A 26279-nucleotide genomic window follows, 5' to 3' on the forward strand; every position below is an offset into this window, starting at 1 on the left:
ACTGCACGCGAAACTCGTACTGCACTATTTTTCTGTTTCTTTGACGCAGATATAGCGTTCGACTATTTTGCCCGAGGATGCTGGACTGAATCGCGGCCGCTTTTCGATGGCGGCTAAAAAGAAGGCGCCCATGTGCTGTGCGATATCGGTGCACGTTAAACCCCAGGTGGTCGAAATTTCCGGAGCCCTTCAATACGGCGTCTTTCATAGCCGGAGTCGCTTTGGGACGTTGTACCGCATTAATCAAAACAACCCTATTTTTATGTTTTCGTGCGATTTCCTTGTTTGCTTGCAGCCAATATGCAAGTACCTTATACCTCTGAATGCTACCGATGGGCGATATCTACGCGCGAACAACCAAAGATTTAGCCCAGAAAGTGTCCTCGATTTTCTCTGATGTACGGATCGAACACCTCATTCGTACTGCCCCGCCGGAGTGGCGTAGTGGTTACGGCGCTCAATTACTGTTCCCAAGGGTGCGGGATCGAGTCCCGGCCTCGGCGGCCGCTTTTCGATCGAGGCGAAAAGCAAGGCGCACGTGTGCTAGAACCACAGGTGGTCGAAATTTCCGGAGTCTTCCACCGCGGCGTCTCTCATAGCCTGAGTTGCTTTGGGACGTTAAACCCCACAAACCAAACAAAACCTCATTCGTTCTATTTAAACAAGTCAAAGCAGAATTTCAAATTTCGACGCGTACATGTTAATCTCGGGACTGTTTACAAAATCATTTTCAGGAGTGCTCGAGGCTGCAGAGTTCGAACAGCTTCCACCGTGATTCGCGTTGACCGATGTGTTGACCTTTAGGTCATCGCTTCACGGCTGACATATGAAGGCGTACTTAATATGTCTGAATGAGCTACCAACACCCCCGCTGCGGAGTAGAAGGAAGCGAATGCTTAAAACAAACCTGGCTGAATTCATGTTATAGCATGTGACTGTGATGTTGAATACCACTTATCCGTAATGACTCTCGGCGATGTGGCCTAATGCCTGCGAGAGCGCACATCCACGTGCGCAGCTCGCGGGACACTTGCGACGAGCTACACCGTACTTACTGGTGACAGACAGCTACGAAAAAGGAAGGAGCGAAATGCGCCACTTACAACATGCGTTTCGTTTCGCTTGAATTCATTTCTGGCGCCATTCGCTCGCGAGGAACTGTGGGTAGGTGTTGAATCGTCGCCATTTTTGGTCACGTGACTCCGTTTGTGTCACGAAGAGCGAGGGTGGGCAAGGCGAGCCCGATCAAAAAGCTCGCCGCGAGCCCAGTGGAGTTTTGCTGTCGAGCAGTGCGAGTGTTGTGGAGTGCCCGCACGACAATGTTGTGATGTAAGCGACTGGATTGAGCGTTTGACCCGCGGACCGCGCTCGCTCGCCTTTCCCGGACGTGTGTGTGTTGTTGCTGGCCGCGCGGTGTTCTCGCTTATCAGCGCGCTATGCGATTCTCGTGATCGTCAGAGACGCGGCGGCAGCCAAAGCGAGGATATCGTCAAGACAGCGGCGGCGGCTGCATCGCTGCATCTTTGGCACTTGCAGCGGAGCTTTCGAGTTCACGCTCTGGCGACGCTGGTGCTCTAGCAGTCTGGGCCAACCCCTGCCGGGCGAGGCGGCGGTGAAACAGTACCGGTCCCGCGATCCGTGGCAGCAAACCATTTCACGAAGGTGAAAGACCTTGGAGAGTGTTGCTGCCCGTCGCCGTTTTGTTGCCGTACAGCGCCGATTCGTCAGCTCTGCTGCTCTAGAAGAGTGAACGACAACAGCAAGAATTCGCAGGTCACTGCTGGCTTCTTGAGACGCAACTGTTCGCCAAATCAACCTTCTTTTTTATTTTTTTTAATTGTTCACTGTCGTATTGCGTGTGGCTCCGAGCGGTGTCTACAGAGTGGCCGATCGGCCGCAACAAGCGTCGTCGTCGTCGCGGCGGCCGAGTTGGTGTGTGATCGGTGCGTGCGTGCCCCTGTATGTGTGTGTGCGAGCGCGCCGGCGGTGACGGGAGCTCCCTCCGAAAGGGAAGCTTGCTAGCCTGGCGGTGATGTCGGCGGGAGGACCTCGGCGGAGACGCGAGTTCAGGCGGCGGACGCCGACGGCCCTGTGATTGCTTCTGTCGAGGGGGTCCGGTCACCCCCCAAGAAAGGAGCCAAGCTGGCATCGTTCAGTGCCCGAGAGAAGGCGGCCGTCATGTCCGAGTACCAATGGTGAGTGGCTCGTGTGGCGATCTCTTCTTTCCTCCAACCGGACCGCGACTGACGGACGGCGCTTGCCAGCGCTTACGGCCCAGTCACGGATCCATCGCGCCTCGAATGCGTCGGGTGAAAGCCTGCCGTTTCCACGCTCGAGAAATGTTGCGAGTGTATGCCCCGCGAACTCGAGTTGGAGACTCGCTTGTTGCTTTTGTTTTTCTTTCCACGCCGTTCGATCGGCGTGAGAACAAAGACGCGCGCATACCCGTGTTGCGTGCAGCTGCCGGAGACGACGACTCGCATTCCCTAAGCCTAACGCTTGTTCTAAACTGGCCCCCTGTGTGCGAACGGCATTGCCCAAATGTGGGTCAGAGGCCGCGCACACACAGGTGCGAGTGGTCGCCGCGACTGCCTTTGCGCGCTCTGGCGAAACCGTGCCCTGTCCTGCCTTGTCGAGGGGGAATCAGCGAGACATCGTCGATTCCCAGTCTTAGATTCTCCGCGGTCTTTGCCCGTTGGCCGTCTGCGGTGGGCAGTCGCTATCGCATGCCGATTTGCTTGCGGAAACAGCGGCGTCGGACGTCAAACATCTGCTGCATCTGCTTCGTCGCGACGAGAGGGGCACTGCTAAGGGGAGAGGGTGGTGTAGCAACGGACAAAGCTTAGGGAATGGGGCTTGCGAGGAAGTTGCCGTCGGCGTCCTTTGTGTTTTTCTCAAGGGTTTTTCACACGAGACCGCGGTGTCGTTATTGAGCGCCTTATCATGCTCGCTTAAGAGCCGATTGACGTCGGAGCTCGCGGCGGCATGATCGATACGCGACTGGTAAATATACGGCTTGCTGGTCAGAGCCGGAAACCAGATCAGCAACGCTTTGGACAGCGCTGTAGTATATTGAAGCGTCGAACGTAAGGTTTCCGCTGTATGGCTTCCATTTCCTTGAAGGGCATCTCAGCATTGTTTGCACCCGGCTCTACTTCAAATACCATGATCGCAGTGCGTCACTGCGTCAACAATGGGGAAAAGGCGAGCTTCCCAATGGCTGGAATACATCAGCAGCGCATCTGTTGTTTTCAAGATATATCCCTCGTGTGGGTCTTTTGTGTGCATTAACACAGCGGCCGGAATCCTTTCGGGTGCACGTAGTTAACGGGACTGTCGGCGCACGAGCTATCTCGCCAACCATCGCGCAAAGCCTCCTTTGTCACGGCCAGTCGCTTGGAAAGCAGACGGTGCGCGTTTCGATCGAGCGGGTCCTGCCTTTGTTGTCGTTAACGAGCCACGAGCGGTCTCGCCCAGGTCAAGAACCTGTAGCAGCAGCGGGACCGGTCGAACTTTTGGGCGGCTATTCCGCGCCCCCGGCATTCATTGTCCGCCGCGTAGCCAGCGTAGCTCCTTGCAGCGGTGGCCGCGACCTGGCCAACCAGCGTGGCGGACTCAGTGGAATCTGGGTTGCAATCGTGGGAGCTGCTGCGCCCTTGGCTGTTGTATCCTTCTCAGCACCTCGCAGAACTGCATTGAGGAACTAAGCGGTAGCGTCCGGGATGACGGATAATCCCTTTACTTTGATCTTATTTTTGCCATGACGGGATCCCGCTTCCTTTGTACGCAGGACATTTCCACGGCGTTGTCATTCGGCCGATGTAGCCGGGAAAGTCAGTTTGCGGCAGAAAAAAAAAAAACTGCAAAAGATGGGTTGACCAACAGATCATTCCGGTGCCGTGCTTCGGCCGCAAATCGTCATGGAAGCCACATTCCATCGGGAGGTTATGAAAAGGCGCTTAGAGGTCGTGAAACGAGTGTTCGTGCCCCCTCCCTATCTTTTTTGAGGTTCCGTTATGCATCTCGGAGGAAACTTCGCACACGGCGACACCGTTATTTGACTTCCTCGATGGCCGCAAAGCGATGCCTCGTAATAGTTGCCATGCTCTCTGTGCGGCGGCCGCTGGCGTTCCCCTGGGCCTTGCCGCTAATGGGTTTTCGGAAACGGGTGACGGACGAAACAGACGGCAGCAATTACGAGACTGCGGAAGGGCCCGCTTAGCAGAGTGTCGCTAAGGCGCGGTCGGGCCATTCCTAGGCGCCAAATTCGATGCAATTTTGCGCGTGCGGTTGAAGAAGCAAACGAACCAATAGCATGTGAACTGAATAAAATGCAGGTTTTGCCGTACGAAAACGTTTTAGTTGCAGGTGACAGCACGACACTGGGGGTGTGTATATGTATCGCTTGTCTGGCTGTCCTCTCGGCTAACACTACACGAACAACGAGCACCGCAGGCCATTTGCTGTCCCACTGCTTTGTTTCGCAATCAACGGTTGGGGACTTTGTGTAATGGGCGAAGCCAGCTGATGCTCCTTTCGTCCACCAAACGTTATGCATCAATTCACCGGGCAAGCCATGCTTCTCCACGTTTCTGGCTTTCTGGTTTTATCTCTTTCGGTGACAAAGCCATCGGCGTAGTAGTCGGCACCGCGTGTTGGAAATAATCATAGGCTACGTTAAAAAAATAAAAAAAAATAAAGCTTATTATGGTAATTTCTGTCCAGTGATTGATGATTCATTGTTGTGTGATAGACGCTGATGAGTTAATGAAATCATTGTCATTATATGATTATTTAAAGAAATGAAAAAATGCAGGAGGGTGAGGGGTCATCAGAGATGTCAGAATGCTCAGAATGAAAAACCAATGCTTGATAATGCTAATTAAAAAAAATTTAAACTGTAATTGATTAATTATACAATTAAAGAAAAGGAAAATGCATTCAGAGGTGTCAAATTGCTCCGAATGCTAAGCTTCGGTGTTTGTCGTCGTCCTGATAAAAGAATCTTGTAAAAAATAGCAGCAGATGGGTAAAAAAAATCTACAGAGTCGCATCAGATGACGCACCAAACGGCGTACGCTATTGCGTCAACTCACGAGTGCAACAGGGTCCTCTTCGTTTTCTGTCCCCGTTTAATTATCTTCAACCCGCAGTACGGAGCAGTGAGGAAGGAGGGTACAAATGAAAAAGTGCTGATGGTAAAAAATGCAAACTGCGCAGATAACAAAGACTATGACAGTACGCAGCGTAATGCGCGTACAAACGCTCATAGAAGACTTCGCGATCTGAGATGGAGACGATGACATCGGGATTAAGCTGAGGGGCAAGCGTTTGTAGACTAAACATCGTAGGAGAGTAGTGTTAAAACGCAGATTAAATGAATACTGGCTATAGTGAGTTATTTTAAGGGCAAAAATGAGTTATTGCACGATTAATAATATTAGTGCAACACTCGGATTCGCGTAGGCCTAAAATGAAAAGCAGAATAGATCAATATGTAAAAATATTCATGGCCGTGAATTACTATTGCGGTAGCATTTGACATTGCAACTAAGTTAATGTTCAAGATTCTCCCAGGCCGTCGTTTTTGTCCAAAATGTTATAGTTTTTATTTTACTTTGAATATTATTCTGCCCCGCCAACCACCTTCATCCTCTTCTTGTGAGTATGGACCATGTTTTCAGGAGGAACATCGCGAGAGACTGGTAGTTTCAACAACCATGGAGTTTATTTTAGGCTTCGCTGTGGCGTTATTTGTTCTCGAGTTCGAACGGCCATTTTTTTTTTCTATTGAAATGAATAGAACAAATGAGATATCTCATTTGTTCTATTTATTCGCTGTGTACTGCTCACGTGAGTCGTGATGTCACGCTGCACGGGCAACGCCGGGTTTCCGCTCTTCCGAGGTTTAGACATGTGCTCTCAGCATTTATATAACCCTCCAACGTTGTTCGGGACGAGGTCTCATTCAGTGCAACAGGTAGTGACGCTACATCTTTGAAACCACGGCTAGAGAAAACAATCAGTGGCGTCCTTGTTCGTCCTCTCCCCCTTTGCGGCCTGGACGTTGTTTGATAAAAACTCCCTCTCGATGCATCCGCACTGTTTTCCGCCGTCACATTGTGTCGTGCTGAACCGGTCTTCGTCTCCGATCCGGCTGTGTTACCCCAAGCGAGGTAACGAAATTCGTTCGTGCTTGGAGAAAGCGGTTTTCACGTTGGAGCAGTGGGCCCAAGCACTTCGCTTCGCTGCCTCTGCTTGCATTCACGGCGCATCGTCGTCTTCGTTAAGCAGGGCTAATCGATGGGGACAAATGGGTCAGGAGGCTTTTCTGAAGTTCAGTTGAACTCAACGCAGCGGCTATGGAAAGGAAATTGACATAATATGCCAAATCTACTTAGGCTATGCTGTAGCGGTAAGAGGGTTAAACAGTGGGTCAGGTAACAAACATAAGTTGAGGATCGTAGTTAACCTCAATCAAGACGACACAGCAGGCAAGAATCTGTCCATCTTGCCTGTTCAATAACTATGATCATGAGCAGACTATCCCCGCAACGCATATTACTGGTGTAAGTTAATGACGTTGTAGTCAAAGTGAAGCAGAAGGAACGGGCAAGGCCTGCAATGGGAAGGCAAAAACCGATGGTCGCTGAAGGCGGTAACAGGCCGGATGCCAACAAAAAGCGTGCGTAACAGCGGCATATTGCAGTATACAGAAGGAATGAGAAGACAGTCGGAAAGGGGGGGAGAGGCTTTGTCTCTCAGCGACTAGGTTAGCCTGATGGTGATGATGAATTGATGGTTTGCCTTATTCGTTATTCCATTTGTTTTTCTCCTTTTATATTATTAGCGGTATACGGTCACTTTCTCGTCGTTCAGTCCTGCTTGCGGCCGACGCAAGGATCTCTGAGGGAGCTCGAGGCGCGCGATGATACGCACTCGCTAAATGGAGGAATGCCCTCCGAAGGCGCGTATGCAGATGAGGGTGTGTTCAGGTGCCGTGACGCCTTTGCGTTTGAACTCAATCTCGGATGCGCCCCGCATTTAGTCCGCCATTTCTTCTTGGCTCCCGGAACGACTAAGGCGAGACAAGAAAAAAAGACGCCGTAACAGAAAAAGGAGGCCAAGAAGGGTCGAACGGCTTTCCGTTACGGCACATTTTCTGTCTTTCGTCGTGCACTGGTTTATTTATTTCTTTTCGTCGCAGTGCACGGCTAACCCCGATCGGCGCCGTGTGACGCAAAAGCAAGCAAACAGGCCAAAGGCGAAACGGAAAGCTCGTCATCGTGGGTCGGGGACTCGAGGCGCGCACGCGTGCCGTTTTCCGAGTCTTTTTATCCGTGGGCACTTCCCGGGCGCCCCACTGGGAGCCCCCCTCGTTGTGTGTGTCGCTCCTTGCGCAGAATATAGCATCACGTGTGGCGTTCGCTGGATCCGACGGGCGGTGCCGTTTCGCACGTTGCGTGCGCTTGATTCCAGGGGTCCCTGTCAGCGGGCCAAAGTCTGCCAGGAACAGTGGACCGGGCACCAGAGGGGCGAGCATTTAAAATTTACTGCGCTTGCGTTTGGCGACCCGACGGAAATGCGCGAGCAGGCGTCGTTGCGATCTGCTTAGGCTCTGTTTGAATCGCACAAAGGCATTCTGGATGCTCAGATCTTTTATCTGTAGACTACGCTTAGTGCTACGACACTGGATCCCAGCCACGGACACATTAGTTTTCTCTTCTGCAGCGCGCCACGCCGCATTCTCATTGTTATCTCATTGTTACTCATTAGTATGTGTCAGAGAGAGAGAGAGAAAGACCGGACAACATAGATATCAAGGCTAACCACGTGGCCGGGCATGCTCGGGACTCGAGGCTTCCGTGGGTTCGAATCGAAATGTTCAGCTATAGCGGGACACAACAAAGTGTTGGTCTGCAGGCGTTTCCTTATAAAATGTTTTTCACCACCACCGTGGGTTCGACCCACTTTTCCATCTCAATGTAGCTGATCGAGTTGGCAGTTGCCGCCATGTTTCCTGCCAGGACTCCGTCTTGCGCCTACCCCTCACACTAATGTCTCCGCGAGTGGGTGGCATGTCACATCTAATAATCACGCTTTTTATATCTTAGGCTCGTAAGGCATCTCATTTAGGTCCCATAAGCGTAGTGTTCAGAAGGTAAAGTCGAGTACTGGGACGCGCTGGTAACGAGCGTGGTGGTGGTGGTGAAAACGTTTATTTCATATTGGGAGGTTTGACGCGGAGCCTTAAAAGGCCACTGTCCGGGGAAGGCCCTTTTAAGCAAAGGAGCCCAGTGTTTCGATCAGGTACCGGAGATAGTCTGTGCAAAATGCTACAGTGACACGCGCGCCGCAAAGCACCGAAAATACAATTCAAAGCTCTCTCATGCTCTCCGTTGGGAAGCCAGCTTCCCCGTTTCCTGCGCTGGCCCGACGGGCCACAGTAATGACGTAAGTACCGCGAACGACGTTCATTGGTCCGTCTCGCTGACTGACGGGAGAAGGATGGGTGTCTGTCTACCGCTCGCTGCGCGCTTTTCCCTCGCCACGGCCAGACTGAATCCAGCGGCGCGCGCTCCCTCGGCCGTTTTTTTTTTTTTTTTTCTTTCGCGCTCGCGGAGTGCCACGCCCCACCTCCCGCCAAACGCGGAGGAGGAAGGGGAATTTGTCTTGCGGAGGCTAGAATACCTCGGGCAGGAGAGTGGAAAACCTTTGCGAGGGAACGGAAGGAGAGAAGCATGACAGAATCGGGTGATTGCGGTGGCTGTAACTGTGTTATAGGCTCCCAAAGCATCGCTGGGCGGCGCTGCGGCTCCTGATAGGCAGCGCCATCTGTGGCAGAAAAATACACAGTGGGGCGCCGCCGGCTTGGCTCGCTGCCTTCGCGGCAAGCGCCGCGCGCTCTCTCTCGCACGAGCACGCGCCCTGACGCACCCCCGCAGGCGCATCGCGACATGCCGCCTGCATTCCGTCTTGATTATTGGACAACCTGCCGCGTATTTCCATGGAGGAAGCGTAATTATAGGCGAGAAAATTTTTATTCACGTTTGTACTGCACAGCAGACGACAGACGGCGATGAGTAAATACTAGAGAGATTTAGCTTACCGGAGACGTATGACGTCTCCCGGAGACGTACAGACGTAGACGTATCGGACGCCTACTGCGCATGCGTGAACACTGCCGATACGTACAGGCGCTGGAGACGTACTCCGGAGACGTATGCCGCGTGACGTCCAGCTTGCCGTAATCTCGCGAGATCTCACGAGATTTCAGCAGCCAAGCCGCCAAGCTAAGCCAAGCGCCGATGGGATGGTGCTACGAGTGCTTGTAGAGTGCTGCTGTGCGCAACGGGCCACATAGTTCTCCCGTTTTCACATTGGCGTCATCAAATGCTGTAATACCCTTGCCCCGGCCGTGCCAAGAAAACATCATGCGCAAGCGTTTCAGTGCGGCGGACGACCAGCAAGTAGCTCGAGATCGCCACCATCCTGTACATACACTGTACAGCGCAGGGAGAAGGCGCCGTCGAAAGAAGTTGCAACGATTTCTAGCGATCCGCCGACGGCGAACGAGCGCTCGCTCCGCTGCGCAATGAAGGCGTTCGCAAAGGCCTTTGCAAGCCATCCAGCGTCAGAAAAAAAAAAAAAAATGATTCCGGTAAGTCACTACTCACTACCTTCTCTGTTCAGACGATCGGACTGGACAGCGGACTGTCCGAGCGGAACAATTAGTTATCATATGTGACGAAAACGGCACTTTCGAGTAGCTTGGAATGGCAGTGACTCGGCGCCTGCCGATCGCGTGCGCTCCGAGTAGGAGTGGTGGTGGATGATGCTTTCCCATGATACATACGGCCCGCCCGTCTGAACACCGCCTAGTCGATTGCTGAGGAATAGCAGCGCAAAGTAAAAAGCCACTTACATTGTGCGAATTAGATACATGATATTTCAGCATTTTTGCTAAGCATGGCTCGAGTTGCATAATATAATACACGTCGTGTAGCTGCTTTTGTTTACATGTGCATGTAAATGTGCACAGCCACCAGGAGCCACAATAAATGAAAATTGATTGCAAGATGATTTACTTTATCTTCTCAGACAATTGTCTGGCACCATTAGCTAACAGCACATGCTGAATGCAGTGCCAAAGCCAAATATTGCAAGAGGTCATTTATTTTATTTTTTTTTTTTCCCCAAGCTTATGAACTTGTGTCCCTGTGTCAGCACGTGAAATGAAGTGCGCCAATATTTTATGCTGTTGGACAAAACATTCAGGCACTGGAAGTCCTATTAGCATTTACAAGTCGCAGAGGCTGAACTGGTTTGCTCATTGTGTTATAAAAACACCTGAAACTTAAAAAAGGATCCTTGTTAAGGACCATTGCATTGAATGAAGGCAACAGTGTCTGCGTCGTGGCACTTTTCTAGTGTCCTGGTGCAACTTTCAGCTGCACAATTAGATCCTGTATTATGTTGGCAAGTTAATTACCAATCATCTGTGTCTCATATGGTTATTCCCTTTCAGATGAAAATGAGCCTGCAAGTGCCTGAAGGACATGGTGCCCAGAGAGACTCATGATGATAAAAGCAATCATGACAACTCCCGGAATAGTAAGCGACAACACTTCTTATATTACTTTCTTCAATGTTCTTGTTGAACATGTTACAGCTATTTACAAAGCACTGCAATGTTCAGTCTTGATTCTCTTACTGCTGTGTACAAGGTCTAGCCAGAGTGCTAAAGTAAGCTCGTGCATGTTGTTATGCACCGGAAAACAGCCCAAGATCTCATGGCTGCAGAAATAATTATTTCTTTCATTTGTTTGTTTGCTTCCATGGCACAGCCACAAGTCTGCACAGTGTGGAGCCGCTGCCGTCAACACCAAGCCTGCAGTCAGTGCCCCTGAGGGGTGAGGACATATTTACGTTATTTTGAGCAGCACCAATTTGTAAAAAGTTTTATTTATCTCAATGCCTTAGCAACTTACTATAGTTTAAAACTCAAGACTGCTTAGTACAACTGCACTAGAACCTAGTTGTTAGCTTTTGCATTCATGCCAAATCTATGCACGGACCAGCAGCAGCAACAGTGCATTATACAAAATGCAATGGTCTATGAAAGCAGCGATAAATGAAATAAATGAGTAGGAAAACAAATTATTCACAAATTTTTATGTTCATGGTGCACACTCACGAGACCATCGCAATGCTTTGTGTATTGTTATGCTTGTCTCACTGTTTTGAACCTACACTCCATTTGGTGGCATGACTGAGTCTTCGGTTTAAGAGAAGAATGACATTTCGAAGATGAGAGAACAAAAACAATGAAATTTGATTGCACTTCTGCAGACTTCTGTACATACTTCAAAGGTCTTAACAGCAAAAGGTCAAAAGCAAGTTCATAGCAATGATAGACTATTGAGCCTCTTGCCCAGGGCCAGTATTTTTTTACTCCACAAGAAGCCTTTAAACAATCAATCCAGCCCTCTCACAGAACTTTGGCCAATAAGACATGGCACATCTCTCTGGGTCAATCAGCCAGTCAATCAAACAGTATTGGTAAGCAATGTTCCTGCAGTCATACCTTGGGAACAGGCGAGGAGACATAGAAACTTCCTTTTTCACTTCGATAGCGTTGCAATAGTCGAACAAGGAGTCTGTCTGCCAGAAAAACACAGGGCATGTCTGATGTCACATACAGCGGATCAAAACAGCATCTATAGAACTCAACTCCTAATGGATCAGTGTAATGGTTTTATGGCCATGTCCCTTCTCCCAAAGAGCCACCGTATCTTCCTGTGCGGTGTGCCCTCAGGCACCCCTCTCCAGAATGTATTCATCATCGGGCAAAGCGTGGGAAGTTCCCACATGCTTTTTCTTTTTGCGGCTTCACACTTTTGTGTGATGTTTGCCTGGACGCGTGATGCATTTCCAGCTCTTAGGTCATTGCACCATGACCTAAGAGCATAATGTGCATAATCAACGCAAAAGCTCAGAAGTAATATTTTATAGAGACATTTCTACCGCAATTACCCATTTGGTGAATTTTATTTATCCTCAAGAAAAGGATGGCAAAATTATATTATTGTTTACTCCTCCACTGTGGTCTTAATGCATTGGTTGATGTGAAAAAATGATTCAATTTGTTTTCAATGTGCATCAGAAGGAGCGTTCACTGACATAAAATAACATCAAATACCATGGAAAATCTTTTGCATATGCCAGCAACAGGCAAGTCCTAGTATAGATTGCTGTTGAACGTGACACTTAGTATTCTCTGCGAGCCTACAAATATAATGTTCCGGCTCCCATTGCTGACAGCACGATTAAAAAGAAAATTTCTTTCTGGGAAAATAATTAGCGTTGTCTTTGAACAATTTATATTAAGTTTGTTTGATTGAAGCCACAACAATAATGTTAACAGGAAGGCTTTGCTTTGCTTTCTCAACATGTCTGCATCTGTGCCGGTCATAATAGAACAGTCATCTGCATGTGGTGGTGGCAAAACTAATAAATATCCAACAGGCGCAAGACAGGTGTCAACTTATCCGCAAAGATGACGGCCTGGAGTCCTTGGACATGGGCGACGTCAGCTAGTCGGATTAGACCTAGCAGAGTTTCAGGGTGTGAGCTCGACAGTAGTTTCCCAAAATTATTTTTTGTCTCTCGATTTATATTTTAGATTTCTGGACACGCCCATATCATATGTACCAGATCCACCCTATATATGTACGACAAATTTAATGGATATGTCGATGTGGGCAATGTCTTTGATGAACACTTTCAACAACAGTGGCCAAAGCAGGCTTCCTTGTGAAACACTGTTAGTGACTGTTAGATCGTTCAAATGGTGATTACTCAGGCATGCTATTTTGTGTTTATTCTCCTCTCCTTCGGGGCAAGTGCCAAGGGATATACCCTACAACCTGTGTGCAATTCTGTTCACAACTATATAATCACACCAGGTAGATTGCTACAATGAGAATTCACTGCCTTTTCTTTTCCTTTCTTTTTTTTCATGAAATTCTAGTTTAAGATTCGTAATTATCAAAATACTCAATTGCTTGTCAATGAACCTTTTGTACTTGCTATATACCATGGCCTATTCCCCGCCGTGGGTATGTGCCATTACCACTAAAGACAGTCATCAATGGGTCTGATACATAGGTCAGGGGTGGAAGCAGGCACAAGCATTTTGAAGCAGCTTTAGGAGCAGCGAGACAAGAGTTTTGGAGCAGCTTTGGAGCAATGAGACAAGAGTTTTGGAGCATTTGAATTATGTTTTGAAGCAGGTTCCTAAGGTCAAATGCCTCTGATAATTGTAGTAATTGTTTTTTTCTTCCTGACAGAAAAAGATGAGCTCTTCCTTTTTATGCAAGTTCAATGCCTGTCCAACTTCGCACTCATTTCTGACAAGACAACGACCAACAACTTGGAACAGACTAGCAGCAAACAAAATGCTTGCTGGTGTGCTTTATAACTGAACACCTAGTGTGACCTTGTGACCTAACACAGTTGCCTATTCTGACTTGACAGATTGAAATGTCGAGTTTACCACTTCAATGCACTCAAGCAATGCCACTAATTTGGAGCTCAGATTAATGGACATGACATTTCTGCTCTCTATCTTGTGCATATCCCTTTTTGATCCTATGCCTGTGCTGATAAATTCCTGAGCAGTGGTCAGTAGTGCCTTCAGGAAATGTAGATGGCACTGAAGAGTAGCCTTTTCATTCTTCAGCATTTTTACTTCACTACCTCCTTCCAATAGTTTTATCATTATTTGCTTGAGCAATGCTGGAGCTCATTTTTTAAATCTTGGCAATAGGCCCTGTATGGCTTTCCAACACTCTTGAGACGTTTCCTAGTGAGTGACATCTTTGGAGTGCCAACCCATAACGATTCAAGTATGATTTTGTCTGCCGTAGGCCCGACAAGCTTGTTACTGAAAAAGAGGCTCGATAAGTGCCTGCTTGTTCTTAGACCACAACCATTAGAATAACTCATGTGGTTTTTCCAGTCGGACAAGTTTCCTTCCGAACGACTCACAGTAGTTTGCGCCTATCTGCTTCGCTTGCTGCTCTTGCTTCTCCCTCCACCGGCGATTCAAAAGGCTGAGAGGAGGTGCTACGGCACATGCACAGTGCATTTTTTTTGCAATTATCTCCAATCGCCAGTGGCTCATATTAAATTTACTTGCAAACAAATATTTATTATGCCACATGCTTCCTTCCCTTACAAAAATTTCGTTTGTATTAAGGCCAGTGCTAGATGCGTTATATCTTTTCCACTGGTGCAAAGACATTGTTTGCGTGTTGCACTAAATTTGATGGTAGAAAAACAGCCAGTTCGGAGCAGTTTTGGAGCAATATTGCATTTTGGAGCAGGATAGAGCAGGAAAAGCAGTTTGGGAGCAGAATGGAGCAAATGGAGCGGCAATTCTACCCCCGATAGGTGCATTCACAAGAGGAGACTGCTGCACTTCTGTGCCATGATATAGGGGTATGCCATATGCCCAGACATTTCATGAATAATCATGTGCGTAGTTATTCACTGCAATACCAGCTGGAGAGCAATATTAAACAACCTCCAGCTTTCTCATAACAGCTTTAATTTTACAGTAATTTCTGTGAACACTGCACCTTTTCATTCCAGGAAGGTAGAAGAATACAAGACGGATTTTTTATGCAGCACATGGTGAAGAACACTGCCCCGTGTGAAGATGGACATGTGAAGATCAGCTGGTGAAATCTTGGCAATCAGTTGACAAGATGCTGATTGCGCTGATGAAAGAATGAAAGTTATTTATGTTGGCACTATATCACATTGCAGATAGCACCAGTTTATTTTCTCCAAAACTCTCTCGACCATGTTCACTTTGCCAAATAAATCCCAAATACATTTTTGCAACACAAATGCTGTCGGTGTGTTTCTGTTCTTGCATTTTATGGTGCATAAGTAGCTAAGGCTACAGTTTCGCAAATACAAGTCCAAAATTATCTGCAAGAAATATTTGCATTGTTAGAATTGTAAACATATGCAATGACTCGAAAAAAAAAAAAATATGTGCACAACCTCTCTCAAGTGAGCCTCAGCTACAACGTTGAAAACACTGTTAGTGGCCTGTGGTCACCACTTCACCAAAAGAAATTCAAAATGTCCCGTCACATAGTGGTAATTGCTAAAAGCATATCATAGGTCAGTGTTTCTCAAATAAGGGCTCACGAAGTGATTTTCAGGGTCCACGAAACCCACAGCTGCAAAAAAAAAGAAAAGAAAGATATGCGTGATAGCTTTGGCCTGACTAGACACAGTTTCGCAGGGTTAAAATCTAGGAGATTCAAAGGCGACTTTAGTTTCTTTTTTTTTATAAAGAGTGCGGAAACAGAGGGCATCTGCGGCATTCGTTGATGCCAACTATGGTAAAACTCGAGCTCTGGCTGCACTACTGGATGGGGCTACAATGCAAAGCGTCTCGGGCATGATGACAACATGACAGCTCAATGAGAGTACAATTAATTTAGTAGTGTACAGAAAACTCTGAATAATGACTCTAGCAGCACATGCGATCAATGAATATATGAGCTGTGAATTAGCGGCATGAAGTGAAAAACCATAAAATGGCATCATCACTTTTTGCATCTGGTAGCACAGGTTTTCACTGAAGCCGTCAGACGGCCTGACAAAGACAAGCTGTGGTGGTTCGCCAAAGCAGATGGCACTTCACACATACAGACACTTTTATAACTCAGATACCACCTTTCCTTAATCTAGACAATACACAAATGCACACACGACCGTTCGGGTGAAACACTAGAGACGGCCCACACAGCACAACTCAGGTACAGCGTTCAGACTGGTAGTCTAGTGCATATTTGCGGTCACAAGCATCTCGTGCCACTAACAGTTCGAAGTTAGCGTTGGGAACAAGTGAAGCCGTTGGTCCGGAGCGCAGCTGTCGGGTGCTCACCGGTAGACGGTCACGCAGTCAAAGGAGCATGGGAGACAACGCCGAACCAAAGTCATCGCATCCTTTCAGTTCGCCAAGTAGCGAGATGGCAAACCGAAGCTGTCATATCGCTGCACACAACACTCAGGCAAAAACCCCTGCATTTGAACACGAACACTATCACACGCCACCCTAAATGCCACCACGCACACACCATGTCATGTTGAACACTGTGAGACGAGAACGAGAAAGTAGTCATGCACTGCTGCAATCAATCGAGATAAATATTGCTGCATCTCGCATAAAAAAAAAATTCATAAAGCTGCATCTCGGCATAACAGCGTCAACAAATGAACAGCATAAATCTTTGGGTAGCATTGTTGCATGCAGTGATGCTCATCTTGGAAATGGAGTAACTGTTCTAGAAAACACGGACAACAGAAACAGAAGTGGACATGGACGTACATAGGCTCACAACTGTATTTTACTAACCGAAAGAGGACATATGTACAGCAAGCAAAAGTATAGCGTTGAGCATGCGGTTTTGTGCACTTTATATGTGTCATCTTTACTTAGTGAATCCAGTTGTGAGTCTGCAAGCCTCCTTTCCACTTGTTTCTGATGTCCAAGTTTCCTAGTGCACTTACCCTATTTACAAGATATGCACCACTGCATGCTGCAATTATTGCTGTAAGGAATACAGAGATGAATTCTGCGACTGTTGACAAATGCTTCAACTATGAAGGTCACTGCTTGCCATGCTTGTCTATATTTTACTGAGAAAGGCAGCCTAAAAAAAGAAAAAAAAATTTTCCAAATTTTTCGACCGCAGGACGTAGGCCGACGCTTATGTTTGAGAAGGCACAAGGTAATGACTAACTGAGACAGACACAAGACAAAGTACATAGACACATGACAGCTGTACAAAGATGTTCGGCAGTTCATTGCGCAACTTTATACATGCGCCCTACCTGTTACCATCTCAAAGTTTGGTTCTTGAAATAGTCAATAAAAGCAAAATCCCGTGCTACGCTGCCAAACCCTTCCTCTACAGCTTTCCTAACACTGCTCATTGCCTTGTTGAAGGCAACATGATGAGGCTGCAGTACGGCACCTCCAAACAGCTTGTAGAGTAGAGGCCATCGAGGGTAGGCTGCATCACTATAGATCACATATTTATGACCCATGGTGATCTTCTGCAGGTTCTCAAAGTGCACGGTCTCCTTGAGGATCCCTAAAAGATAGCAAGAATTAAAAATATAACCAATGTGGGTCTACAAAGGTGCCTCTGTTCTTTTTGTATAATGAGATGTAATTACAGTTGCAAGTTTTTAGATACAATTTTTTCCTACAAATTTATAAAATGCCACATGCTAACACAATCTTGCATCACATACTTAAGTGCCACGTTTCTTTACAGATGAAAAGCTGTTTTTCATGAGGTGGGTCATTGACTACCCTTTCCCAAAAACCAACTCAAAAAATATAAAAGTACTTGTGGAATTTTCGCAGCAGAGATGTTAGGCTTTAATTTGGAAATGCACTCCCCTGAATATGAAAAACATATTACAGCTAGTTACTGCAATGAAGACATGACTGAACAGGCTTACCTGCATCGTGACGCCTGCCTTTAAATGGCCCACTGGCCGACTATGGCATTGGTACACATTAGTGCCTGATATTTCTGCACAGGCTCCACTTGTGCCCAGAGAAGTCCTCCTTCTGAGCCACAGACGGTCGACAAATTTGCCTTGCTGTGCCATGATGAAACCCCAGCAGTTGAGCACGGGGGCCTTCCTTTGCATGCACCGCCTGAGGAGGAAAAATTGAAGCGGCTGCAAGCAACGATCGCTTATAGAGTCCCTATAAAGTGGTCATGAGAAAATAATCTTTCAATGTGCACCTTCTTTACTGTGCCTTAGCATAATACTTATTGCATTGCTTTTGGAAGAGTTCACTAGCGTTACCTCGTACAGGCCCATCAATTTTAAGGTGAAAATCTTTAATGGCTCATACTGTCGGCATTCGTTTGTTTGGTCACACTATAGCTGTCAATCAAATGACGTCATGATGATGCCATCAGAAAAAATTGAAATCCTGTTTCCGCTGGGAGCCGAACCTCTATCCCTCGCATCCCCATCCGAGCGCTTTAGCCAACTGTGTAACGCTCGGGATCGTGAAACACACATCAAAATTCTCCTTGTCTACAGTAGCGATGACAATGAAGTTGGAATTAGCAGTGATGACATTAGCAATGATAATGACGGTGTATTTAATTCATAATGATGAGAGAAAACGTGATGCATCGTGTGCACCAGCAACGCTTACATTTTCACATTTCTGCAGTGTAGATTCCGCAGTGCTTCCGGATTTTTTCGATACTATCATCGACACTTGACTTTTTTTTTTCAAAGCAAGCGAAATTCAGAAACCTACACTAGTTATTTTCTTCTTCTTCTTTTTTTTTTTTTTTTTTTTTTTGTAATTGGAAGATCATATATACATCTCACTTTTGCAAACGGTTTGAGACAGTAAGGATGTAAATAAAGACCAGGAATTTCACAGAAATCATGTGCCAATTCAAAAATGAGCCAGATTCTACTGATGTGCAGATGGAAATGAGCCAAATCTATTTTATTCTTGACAGCTTTCTTTCTCAGCTTTAGCATGATAGGGTGGACTACTGCGAGTGTAAATTCAATTATTGCTTCTCCATAGCTACTTCCTTATCACTGTCTAGGATAGGAAGAGATCACAGGAAAATCTGAAGCCAGAAGATAGAAACACTGGGAACATAGGCCTGCAGCAGACGAAGCAGATAAAGCTCGCAAAATAACTTATAAAAGACTACATTTAGTTTAGCCTGTTGGCAGCGGCTTTCTGCATTTAGCAACATAAGCAAACAGCCGAAACTGGCAAGAAACGACAATATTTGCCGCTGTCTTGTCGCTTTGCATCCTATGTGCATCTACCATTCCCCGGCAATACAATGGTGCACTGAATTAAAATAGCTCTTCATTAAACACATTCCAACTAATTTCTACCAATAGAAAATAGCCTCACATCTTTGCTTGAAGCAGAAGCCCACAAAGCATTTATTTGCTCACTTTAGAGCAAATCAGTGCTGCTGATTGTGTGACAATGAATATTACAACTCTTCATCAGCTGTATTCACAGTATGATCATTTACAGGTATTATTTTCACAAAGAGGCTAGAAACGACTCTGAAAAAAATTTCATTCAGTCAAAGTAGGGTCAAATATAGATTTTCATATCGATAAGGGCCAAATCCAAAATTGCTTACATTGTTTAAATTATTGCATAAAATTTTATGAAATTTCTGTGTTGAGTGTTTCTAATACATGAAGCAAATTAAAAAATAACTTGTGCTGATAACAACCTTTTGCGTATTTCTCAGTTTGTGTTTCCGTGGACTTCCCTAATTTAATAAAAAAAAATACTGACTTGTAAGTGTGCTAGTGTTTATGTTGATGACCTTATGCTGTGCTAGTAGGCAAGATCGAAAAGCAGCATAGCACTGGTTGCATTCGGGACGTTAAACAGTTTCACTAAATTCGATGTCGACAAGAGAGCACCTTCCCAAAGCTCTACAACCGAGTTGGAGAGCAGGGGTATATATATATGCCTTTGCACAAGTGCGCCTAAGTTAATTGACGTAAAAAAAAAAAAAAAAAAAAAAAAAAAAAAAAAAAAAAAGAATGATTACAGCAGACGTTCAGTGACTGGGCACGAGTCAACTGCAATCGTTAATGTATATTATGTTTTACAGTAGCCAAAACTGCTCGCCTGCTAGAAACGACGCAACGCCGTTACGCGCCAGAGAGCATTGGCCCCATGCCACCATCCCCAGGAGCATGAGCGCTGGTGCCTTTCGACTACAAAATGGTAGGGTTTTGACGTAGTTATATCGAGTAGAAGGCTCGGTAGCGTTCATGCACACATGGAAGCTGATGGGGATGATGTGCAATGAGTAGCGCGAGAGTGCGTAGCAGTGTGCACGCGGGATGATACGACATCCCGCCCCGCTTCTCACAAGGAATTTATCGCTTTAAATCCGCTTGAAAGCGCTATAAGCGGTCGCACAAGTGTTAGACTGTTTTGATAAGCTCTGAACCTCTGGATTAGCGCTAATTCGCATTCAAAGATGACTACTGAAACGCCACAGCCAGTCAGCTTTGCTTTACATGTTTTGGCGGGCATATTTATTTGACACAGAAAGCACTGCTATCAATAATTTGGCTTGTAACCGTCAAGCCACCACTGCCACCACACCATGCGCTACTTACCTCGGAGAATCGCTGAAGAGCTTGCAGATCAAGCCACTTGTCATATCGTAGAGTAGATGACCGAAGTAAAAGTCGAGCTGTGCCAAGGTGCCTCGGAGCCAGAGACTCTGACACGCTGCGCACTGATGACCTCATTTGGAATTAGGAGGGCTAACTGCAGCTCTCCGAAATCCTCTTTCTAGAATCTAAAAATCCTGTTGAACACTGTGTTGTTGTTGGCGCCGATGTTGAAGGGTACCACGCTCACGCAAGTTCCTTCGAGGCTTAGGAATATCGCGCTCCCGTTGAAATCTATGCATGTCTTCAATTTCATCCCATGATAGGGTGCTTAAAAGCTGCCTGTCGTGAAGGGTGAAGGATGCTGTCGGCATGATGTAACGTAACGTGGGCAGGTTGCACCGATAGCAGGAGCAAATTCTAGCACACGACCGAACACCAGCAAACACGAGCAGTTGTTTCCTACCTCCATGCGAGCACCAAAACAAACGGATTTAATGCAACTAGGCTTGGATTGTTCAGGCTTGCTGCAGGTGGCAAAGTGGATAAATGTGAGCTCAAATTAATAATTATTCGAAACACAGCTAACACGTCAACATGATGACTTCGGGGGATCTGCATGTGACATTTTTGTGACATTATTTGAAGTATTTATTAGAAATAACTTCTATCTTTTTTTTTATTGGATAGCCATCATCATCATCTGCATGTACGTCTAGCGATACGTCTTACGTATGGGCGATACGTACAGCTAAAACGTGTTTTGCCCGGTGTCAGCCGAATACGTCTACATCAATTTTCACGCATGCGCAGTAGGCGTCCGATACGTCTACGTCTGTACGTCTCCGGGAGACGTAATACGTCTCCGGTAAGCTAAATCTCTCTACTGATTGTGAATGCGTTCCCCACGTTAGCGAAAACGTAGGAAGTGTATTTCGAGGTAAGTCTCCTATGTAATTATATTATTGTATATAATATGTTTAAAAACTGCAAAAGTATTATTAGTACTCTAAAATAAAGCGGCTCGCTCGTTGATCATCGTTTTGGCCTGTAGCATATGAGATATGTATACGGTTTTGTTTTTATTATAACGACGTTACTAACGCAAATTTTGCAGTAGAAGAATAAGTTATAGTCCGAAGGAGGTGTTTCTTCAAAGGCACGAACGCTAGCAGTCTCAAAAGCATATGTGGGCTCCACGCGCTGCACGCGACATAACCGGCTCGCTGGCTCGGAAGGCAGAGGAAATCCAAGCTTGTACTACAATCGTGTTTTATTTCGGTTCTTATTAAATGGTGGTGCTTCATTTCTATTTGGATTGCATTAACGAAACCTGTGACGCGAATAGGGTGCTCCGCGCGAGTATTGTCAATCGAGCCATAACTAGGATCGCTTTTGTTTTGCACTTCCGACATATTTTCGTTATGAATAATAATAATGTTGGTTCATTTATTGGCTAATTTGCGGAAATCTGTAAAAGAGTCTCAGCTCAGCAAGGCATGTCCCCCCCCCCCCCCCCCCTTTTTTTTTAAGAAAAAAAAAAGGTCTCGTTCCTAGATATTTTCTTGGTCTTAGGGTACATTCACACAACATTGTCGATTGTGGACGTCGCTCGCTGGATATCTGTTGATTTGGTTGCTTTCAGAGCACTCGCAAAGCAGGGAGAGAGCACAGAAAATCGGCAAAGCAAGACACGCGGTTAGCGAAGAGCTGGATATTCCTCCACCCCCTTCGCTTTGTATGCATGGTGTTAAACCACTGTACTCTTTCGATGCCTCTCCAAGCCGTCTTTGTCAACTGTCGACATTTCTGAGTTTATGGAGAAGGAGGAAATTAGCTCTTTTCGTTTCCACAAAGAACGCGACACTTCTTAGAACGCTGTCACGCGGTGGAAAACAGGTCTTGTGGAAACGCTTCCAAAGGAATCTGCAAAGTTTCACATATGAGCCTCGTCTTTTGGCGCTTCGCCTACTATTGTGGCTGTCCATGACACAATGCTACTTAGTACATCCGTTTCGCATCAGCGGAAGCGTTTTTGTATCGCCAAATAACCGCCAGGCGCAACGCGATCGCCGCGCGTGTACAGGGAGCTAGCGGAGCGTCTGCTCCGGCGACGTCCCATCGTTTCACATTTCGCCACCATGCCAGGAATACGGCGCTGCCATCGAGCGGCGAAACTTGAGCTTGGGTTCCCTATAGGGGAGAAAACCTGGGCCAGGGGGCGCTGCGCCGCTCTGTGCGTCAGCGCCCTCCATGGATACCCCGTCAAAATCTACGCGCAGCCCCGCCGCGTCGTCTGCTAGCCGCCTGTTGTCGACGACAACAGGCGGCTAGCAGACGACAACATGCTGAAAGCATGTTGTCGTCTGCTCCGCGCTGCTTTCTAGCACGTGTTTGCGCGCGCGCGCTCGGTTGTTTCTCTCCTCCTCCGACCGCATTGTGGCCACCGTCGCGCTCTAACAATGAGGGGGGAAGAAGAAAGAAAGAAAAGAGCTAGAATGAAAAAAATGACGGCGCACTTTTTTCGCGAAGCTTGTGTGGAAACGGCAACGGAATGGTTGTGGGCCTTTCTTTCTTTCTTTTTTTTGGGGGGCGGGGGGGGTTGGGATATCTCGTACCGTTCGTGTGTCGTACTTCTCTAACTGGCGGTGCCGAAGCAGCCATCGTGGAACCGAGTCGGCCTCAAGAAACAGATATTCGTCATTAATGCGATCACTTTACGTCAATCATCCTATCCTCATACGCGATCCTGCTTCGGGAGCTCAAAACTGCGCGTTCGCTATAGGAGATAACTGAACTAGGAATTGCGCAGCGTAACAGTGGAATTAAGAAGACAAAGGTTTCCGTGGAGAGATGTCCCCGTCTGCATGGAAAGTCGTCAGACATTTCCTCGCTGTTCGTCTCGTGGAGAGGAAACTGCCGCAAAAATGGCATGCCTCGGCTTCTGGGGAATGACCCAAGTCGTTAAGAACCCCTCATCATTAAAGGTAGATAGGGCATTGATTTCGAACGGCAGCGCCGCAGCAGCGAACTTCCCCTGGCCGGTGTCGGCAGGAACCAAAGGGTAAGGCGGCATGCTTTGTGCCTTTGCAGGGAACGCATCCTAAACGCGCCGAAAACAGGCCCCACGGCACCGGCAGCACTGACTAAAACGTTTGTCCCCAAAGAGCTGAATAGGCCCCTTTCAAGTGACCAGTCACAAAGGGAAAGGAAGGAGCACTCGTCGCTGTGTACAAGCCTATCGGTTATTCTCAACCAGAAGCCTGGACCCTTCATTCTGTGAACATGGATAGAGGCATCAAGGGGTGCCGCCTCAAGTCCTTCAAGATACCTGTCGTTTGCCTCCCGCCTTCAAGTAGCGAATTCGCGTTCATTTTTTTTTATGTCTGAGCCTGCCAACAAGCGCTCTTTGAAAACAATGTCCGGCGATCAATTAATCATAATTTCTTGCTTTCGAAAGCACCGATAAAAAACATGCCTCCAGCCAGCCTCTATGTCAGCCGGGGCACAGAAAAAAAGCAAAATTAAGAAATCCCACTGGCAAAGAGCGCCGGCTTTGCGCGCGAAGACGCGCCACCAACTCCCCTCGTCCTCACTCTCCTTCTCCCGCTCCGCGTGCACGCGCGGCTGAACGTAGCACGCGCTCCCGAGCGAGCAGGCTGCGCAGACTCCGCAGACAGCCGCGCGCAGCGCGGGCCCGGATGCGCGTAGGTTTTGTAGTTCCTCTCCGCTCCGCTGGAAACCGAGCGCTGGTGTCGCGGAGCAAACTCCAGCTTTGGTTCCCTATTAGTTACTCTTTTCAAAAACATTTTGCGGCCTTGCGTTCTAGGGGCGAAGTCTCACAGTCACCGGGGAAGAAAATATTTTCGACCGGAGGGTGGACAGTGGGCCTTACAATTGGCGGTTGCCGCCGCCCGCGCACGCCGCGTTAAGGCCCTTTGGGCCTGTAGGTCGCAGCAGCCGAGCAGGGTCGCCTCCCAGTCCTCCCGGGAAGGGTTAGGGATGGGGGGAAGGGATGGGTTTCGTTGGCAGGCCCAGACCAAGTGGTAGGTGTCAGCCACAGTACTGGCACTGGCCAGTGAATTGGGAGTCAAAATGTTTAAGTACTGCCGGGCACAGCATTGTGTTAGTGAAGAGGCGCAGGAGCAGCCTCTCGTTCGCTTTTCCTAACCCTTTGCAGGGGTTAGGGTATTTGCGATGCGAATTTTGATAAAAAATTACTATATCTTTGAATGTGTAGGCCGGATTGGAATCGATGTCTTCAGCCTATTCGAGTCTCGAGGAAACTGCCCGGAGAGAAAGCGCGCGGGCGGCTGCGTCAGCTGCCTCGTTCCCTGCAAGACCCTGGTGGCTAGGAGCCCAGACGAGATATCGGCACGCGGGGTCCGTGTCCCGGGGGGCTGGAACGAGCGTGGTGCGACGCCGCATTCGAGGTAGTACAACAGGACAGGTTCGTTCGATGTATTGCCATTTTATATTTCTGTGAATAATATACAAGTCTGATTCTACTCGCAGAATTTTAGTGTCTAACGCGCGGCGCATAACACAGGCACAAAAAAAAAAAAAGAAAACGCGATATAAATCGGAATCGGGAAACTCCTCCCACCGAGAGTGACCGGCATTTTGAAATGCTAGTGTGACGTCACAAGAGAATACGCGGCGGAGCGTTGTCTGCAGTGCAGGCTGCAATATATGTCACATGTCTTTTTCTTTGTGGACGATTGACACAGTGGTACGTCGCACCTCATGCCGAAGTGCTTGATGATGCTCTTGTACAAAAGGTAGGCTTTCTTCAGCGTAAGACACGGCCACACCCACAGAGCTGCGTAGTTGGGTTCCTTAGCTTATCGACGCGCATTACACCGGCAACGAAGCCAGCACGGCCAACGGTCGCCTGTCGCCGTAGTATGGAATTGGTCAGCGGACGGTTGCCCGCGATCTATTTTCTGAGCCGGAGCGAGAAATTGACACCCGATGAGTTAACGGCCTGAACAGTTGCGGATTTCTGTAGCTTAAACCTTGTTAGAAAAAAAAAAAAAAAAAAAAACGCAACTACACCTTATATGCTCCCCCTTCTCATCAGCGATGACCTTGTTCAGAAATGTCAGTCGGCCCGTTCCGCGACGAGTAGGCCTAGCGCGAGTACCCACGGGGTTCGAGCCTACAGTTTCGGCGATTACGGAGCGCGCATTCACAAGCTTTAACGGCTGTATGTGGTCATCGAGAGCAGTTCTGTCAGAAGTGAACCCAAATCGACGACTGCTTACGTCACAAAGCGCGTGCACATTGAGCGGGAAGCGTCGGTGTGACCTTGTCTGGCGAGCGCAGCCGGCAGCTGTCGGCGCCGCTTGTGGACACCCGGCTGGTGCAGGCAGAGTAGCATCCACTGCGCTTCTCGCAGCGGCAGCGCTGTTCTAGTTTGTTCGTAAACAAATAAAATGCAACAGGTGTGAAGTCTAGTAGCTCTACTTGCATTTTGTGCCGTGCAAACGAGAAGCATACGTCCAGGCATATGCAAAAGTTATGTAAACAAACACGCTGAGGGTGCAGTCGTAATCCACGACGGGAGTTCAGGGCTCACACGCTAAATACTAAATGGTGTGTATTTGCGTTGGAAGATTCACGAGTCGTTTGCTGGACAGCCACTAGAAAAATGCAAAGTTAAGCTCGGTAGTCAGTCGCAGTCGCGCGCGCGCGGCTGCGGGGGAGACGAGGCGGAGTCGGCGGTGGAGGCTGTTGTTCGTTGCGGGCAGTGAAGTGCGCATTCAAATCGCGTTATGTTTTGCTATGACGGGACTGAAGCGACGGCGCATGCTTTCGTGCGCTAGCCGTGGCCAGTCTGAACATAGTTTTGCAAAAGCGCTTTACCTGCCTAAAATAATTACCTATGTCTAAGAGTCTAGTATTCACACTTGCGACTCGCGAAGGGCGCTCGACCGGCTGTCGCATGCGACCAGAGAGCAGCGCAGCGCGACCGATGTTCACATTTGCGAATGCGATTTACTGGTTTCTTTCCACATCGT

The 26279-nt window shown here is 47.7% G+C and overlaps 2 protein-coding genes and 1 long non-coding RNA gene across 3 annotated transcripts in view; 2 read left to right on the forward strand and 1 right to left on the reverse strand.

Annotated features, from left to right (window-relative positions):
• Positions 1 to 1200: 1200 nt before the first annotated feature.
• SppL (signal peptide peptidase-like protein) overlaps positions 1201 to 26279 on the forward strand; it is a 108875-nt gene continuing 83796 nt past the window's right edge. The window contains exon 1 of the mRNA XM_084597446.1: positions 1201 to 2195. Coding sequence (XP_084453572.1) covers positions 2179 to 2195 — 17 coding nt within the window. The 5' untranslated portion in view covers positions 1201 to 2178. The remainder of the gene's footprint in view (positions 2196 to 26279) is intronic.
• Positions 9285 to 14728, forward strand: LOC146194506 (uncharacterized). The gene is made up of 4 exons (XR_014705883.1): positions 9285 to 9661; positions 10529 to 10614; positions 10848 to 10913; positions 14659 to 14728. It is a non-coding gene; the product is annotated as an uncharacterized LOC146194506 (long non-coding RNA).
• Positions 15548 to 20714, reverse strand: LOC146194507 (uncharacterized). Its single transcript, XM_084597443.1, has 3 exons — positions 20260 to 20714; positions 17563 to 17764; positions 15548 to 17186 (listed from the first exon to the last, which is right to left on the reverse strand). Exons 1-3 carry the CDS (start codon positions 20301 to 20303, stop codon positions 17121 to 17123), a joined length of 312 nt encoding a protein of 103 aa, XP_084453569.1. The 5' UTR covers positions 20304 to 20714; the 3' UTR covers positions 15548 to 17120.

The sequence above is a fragment of the Amblyomma maculatum genome, chromosome 3 (genome assembly GCF_055883805.1).
Source record: "Amblyomma maculatum isolate TAMU_Amacu chromosome 3, ASM5588380v1, whole genome shotgun sequence".
Classification (NCBI taxonomy): domain Eukaryota; kingdom Metazoa; phylum Arthropoda; class Arachnida; order Ixodida; family Ixodidae; genus Amblyomma; species Amblyomma maculatum.

What these genes read in the sequence shown, in the direction of transcription:
- LOC146194507 (XM_084597443.1), bottom strand. Translation starts at nt 20,303, where the DNA reads ATGACAAGTGGCTTGATCTGCAAGCTCTTCAGCGATTCTCCGAG. An exon ending in CTCTTCAGCGATTCTCCGAG is followed by an intron (nt 17,765 to 20,259) that starts GTAAGTAGCGCA and finishes TTTCCTCCTCAG; the next exon opens with GCGGTGCATGCAAAGGAAGG. An exon ending in AGGCAGGCGTCACGATGCAG is followed by an intron (nt 17,187 to 17,562) that starts GTAAGCCTGTTC and finishes GCTATCTTTTAG; the next exon opens with GGATCCTCAAGGAGACCGTG.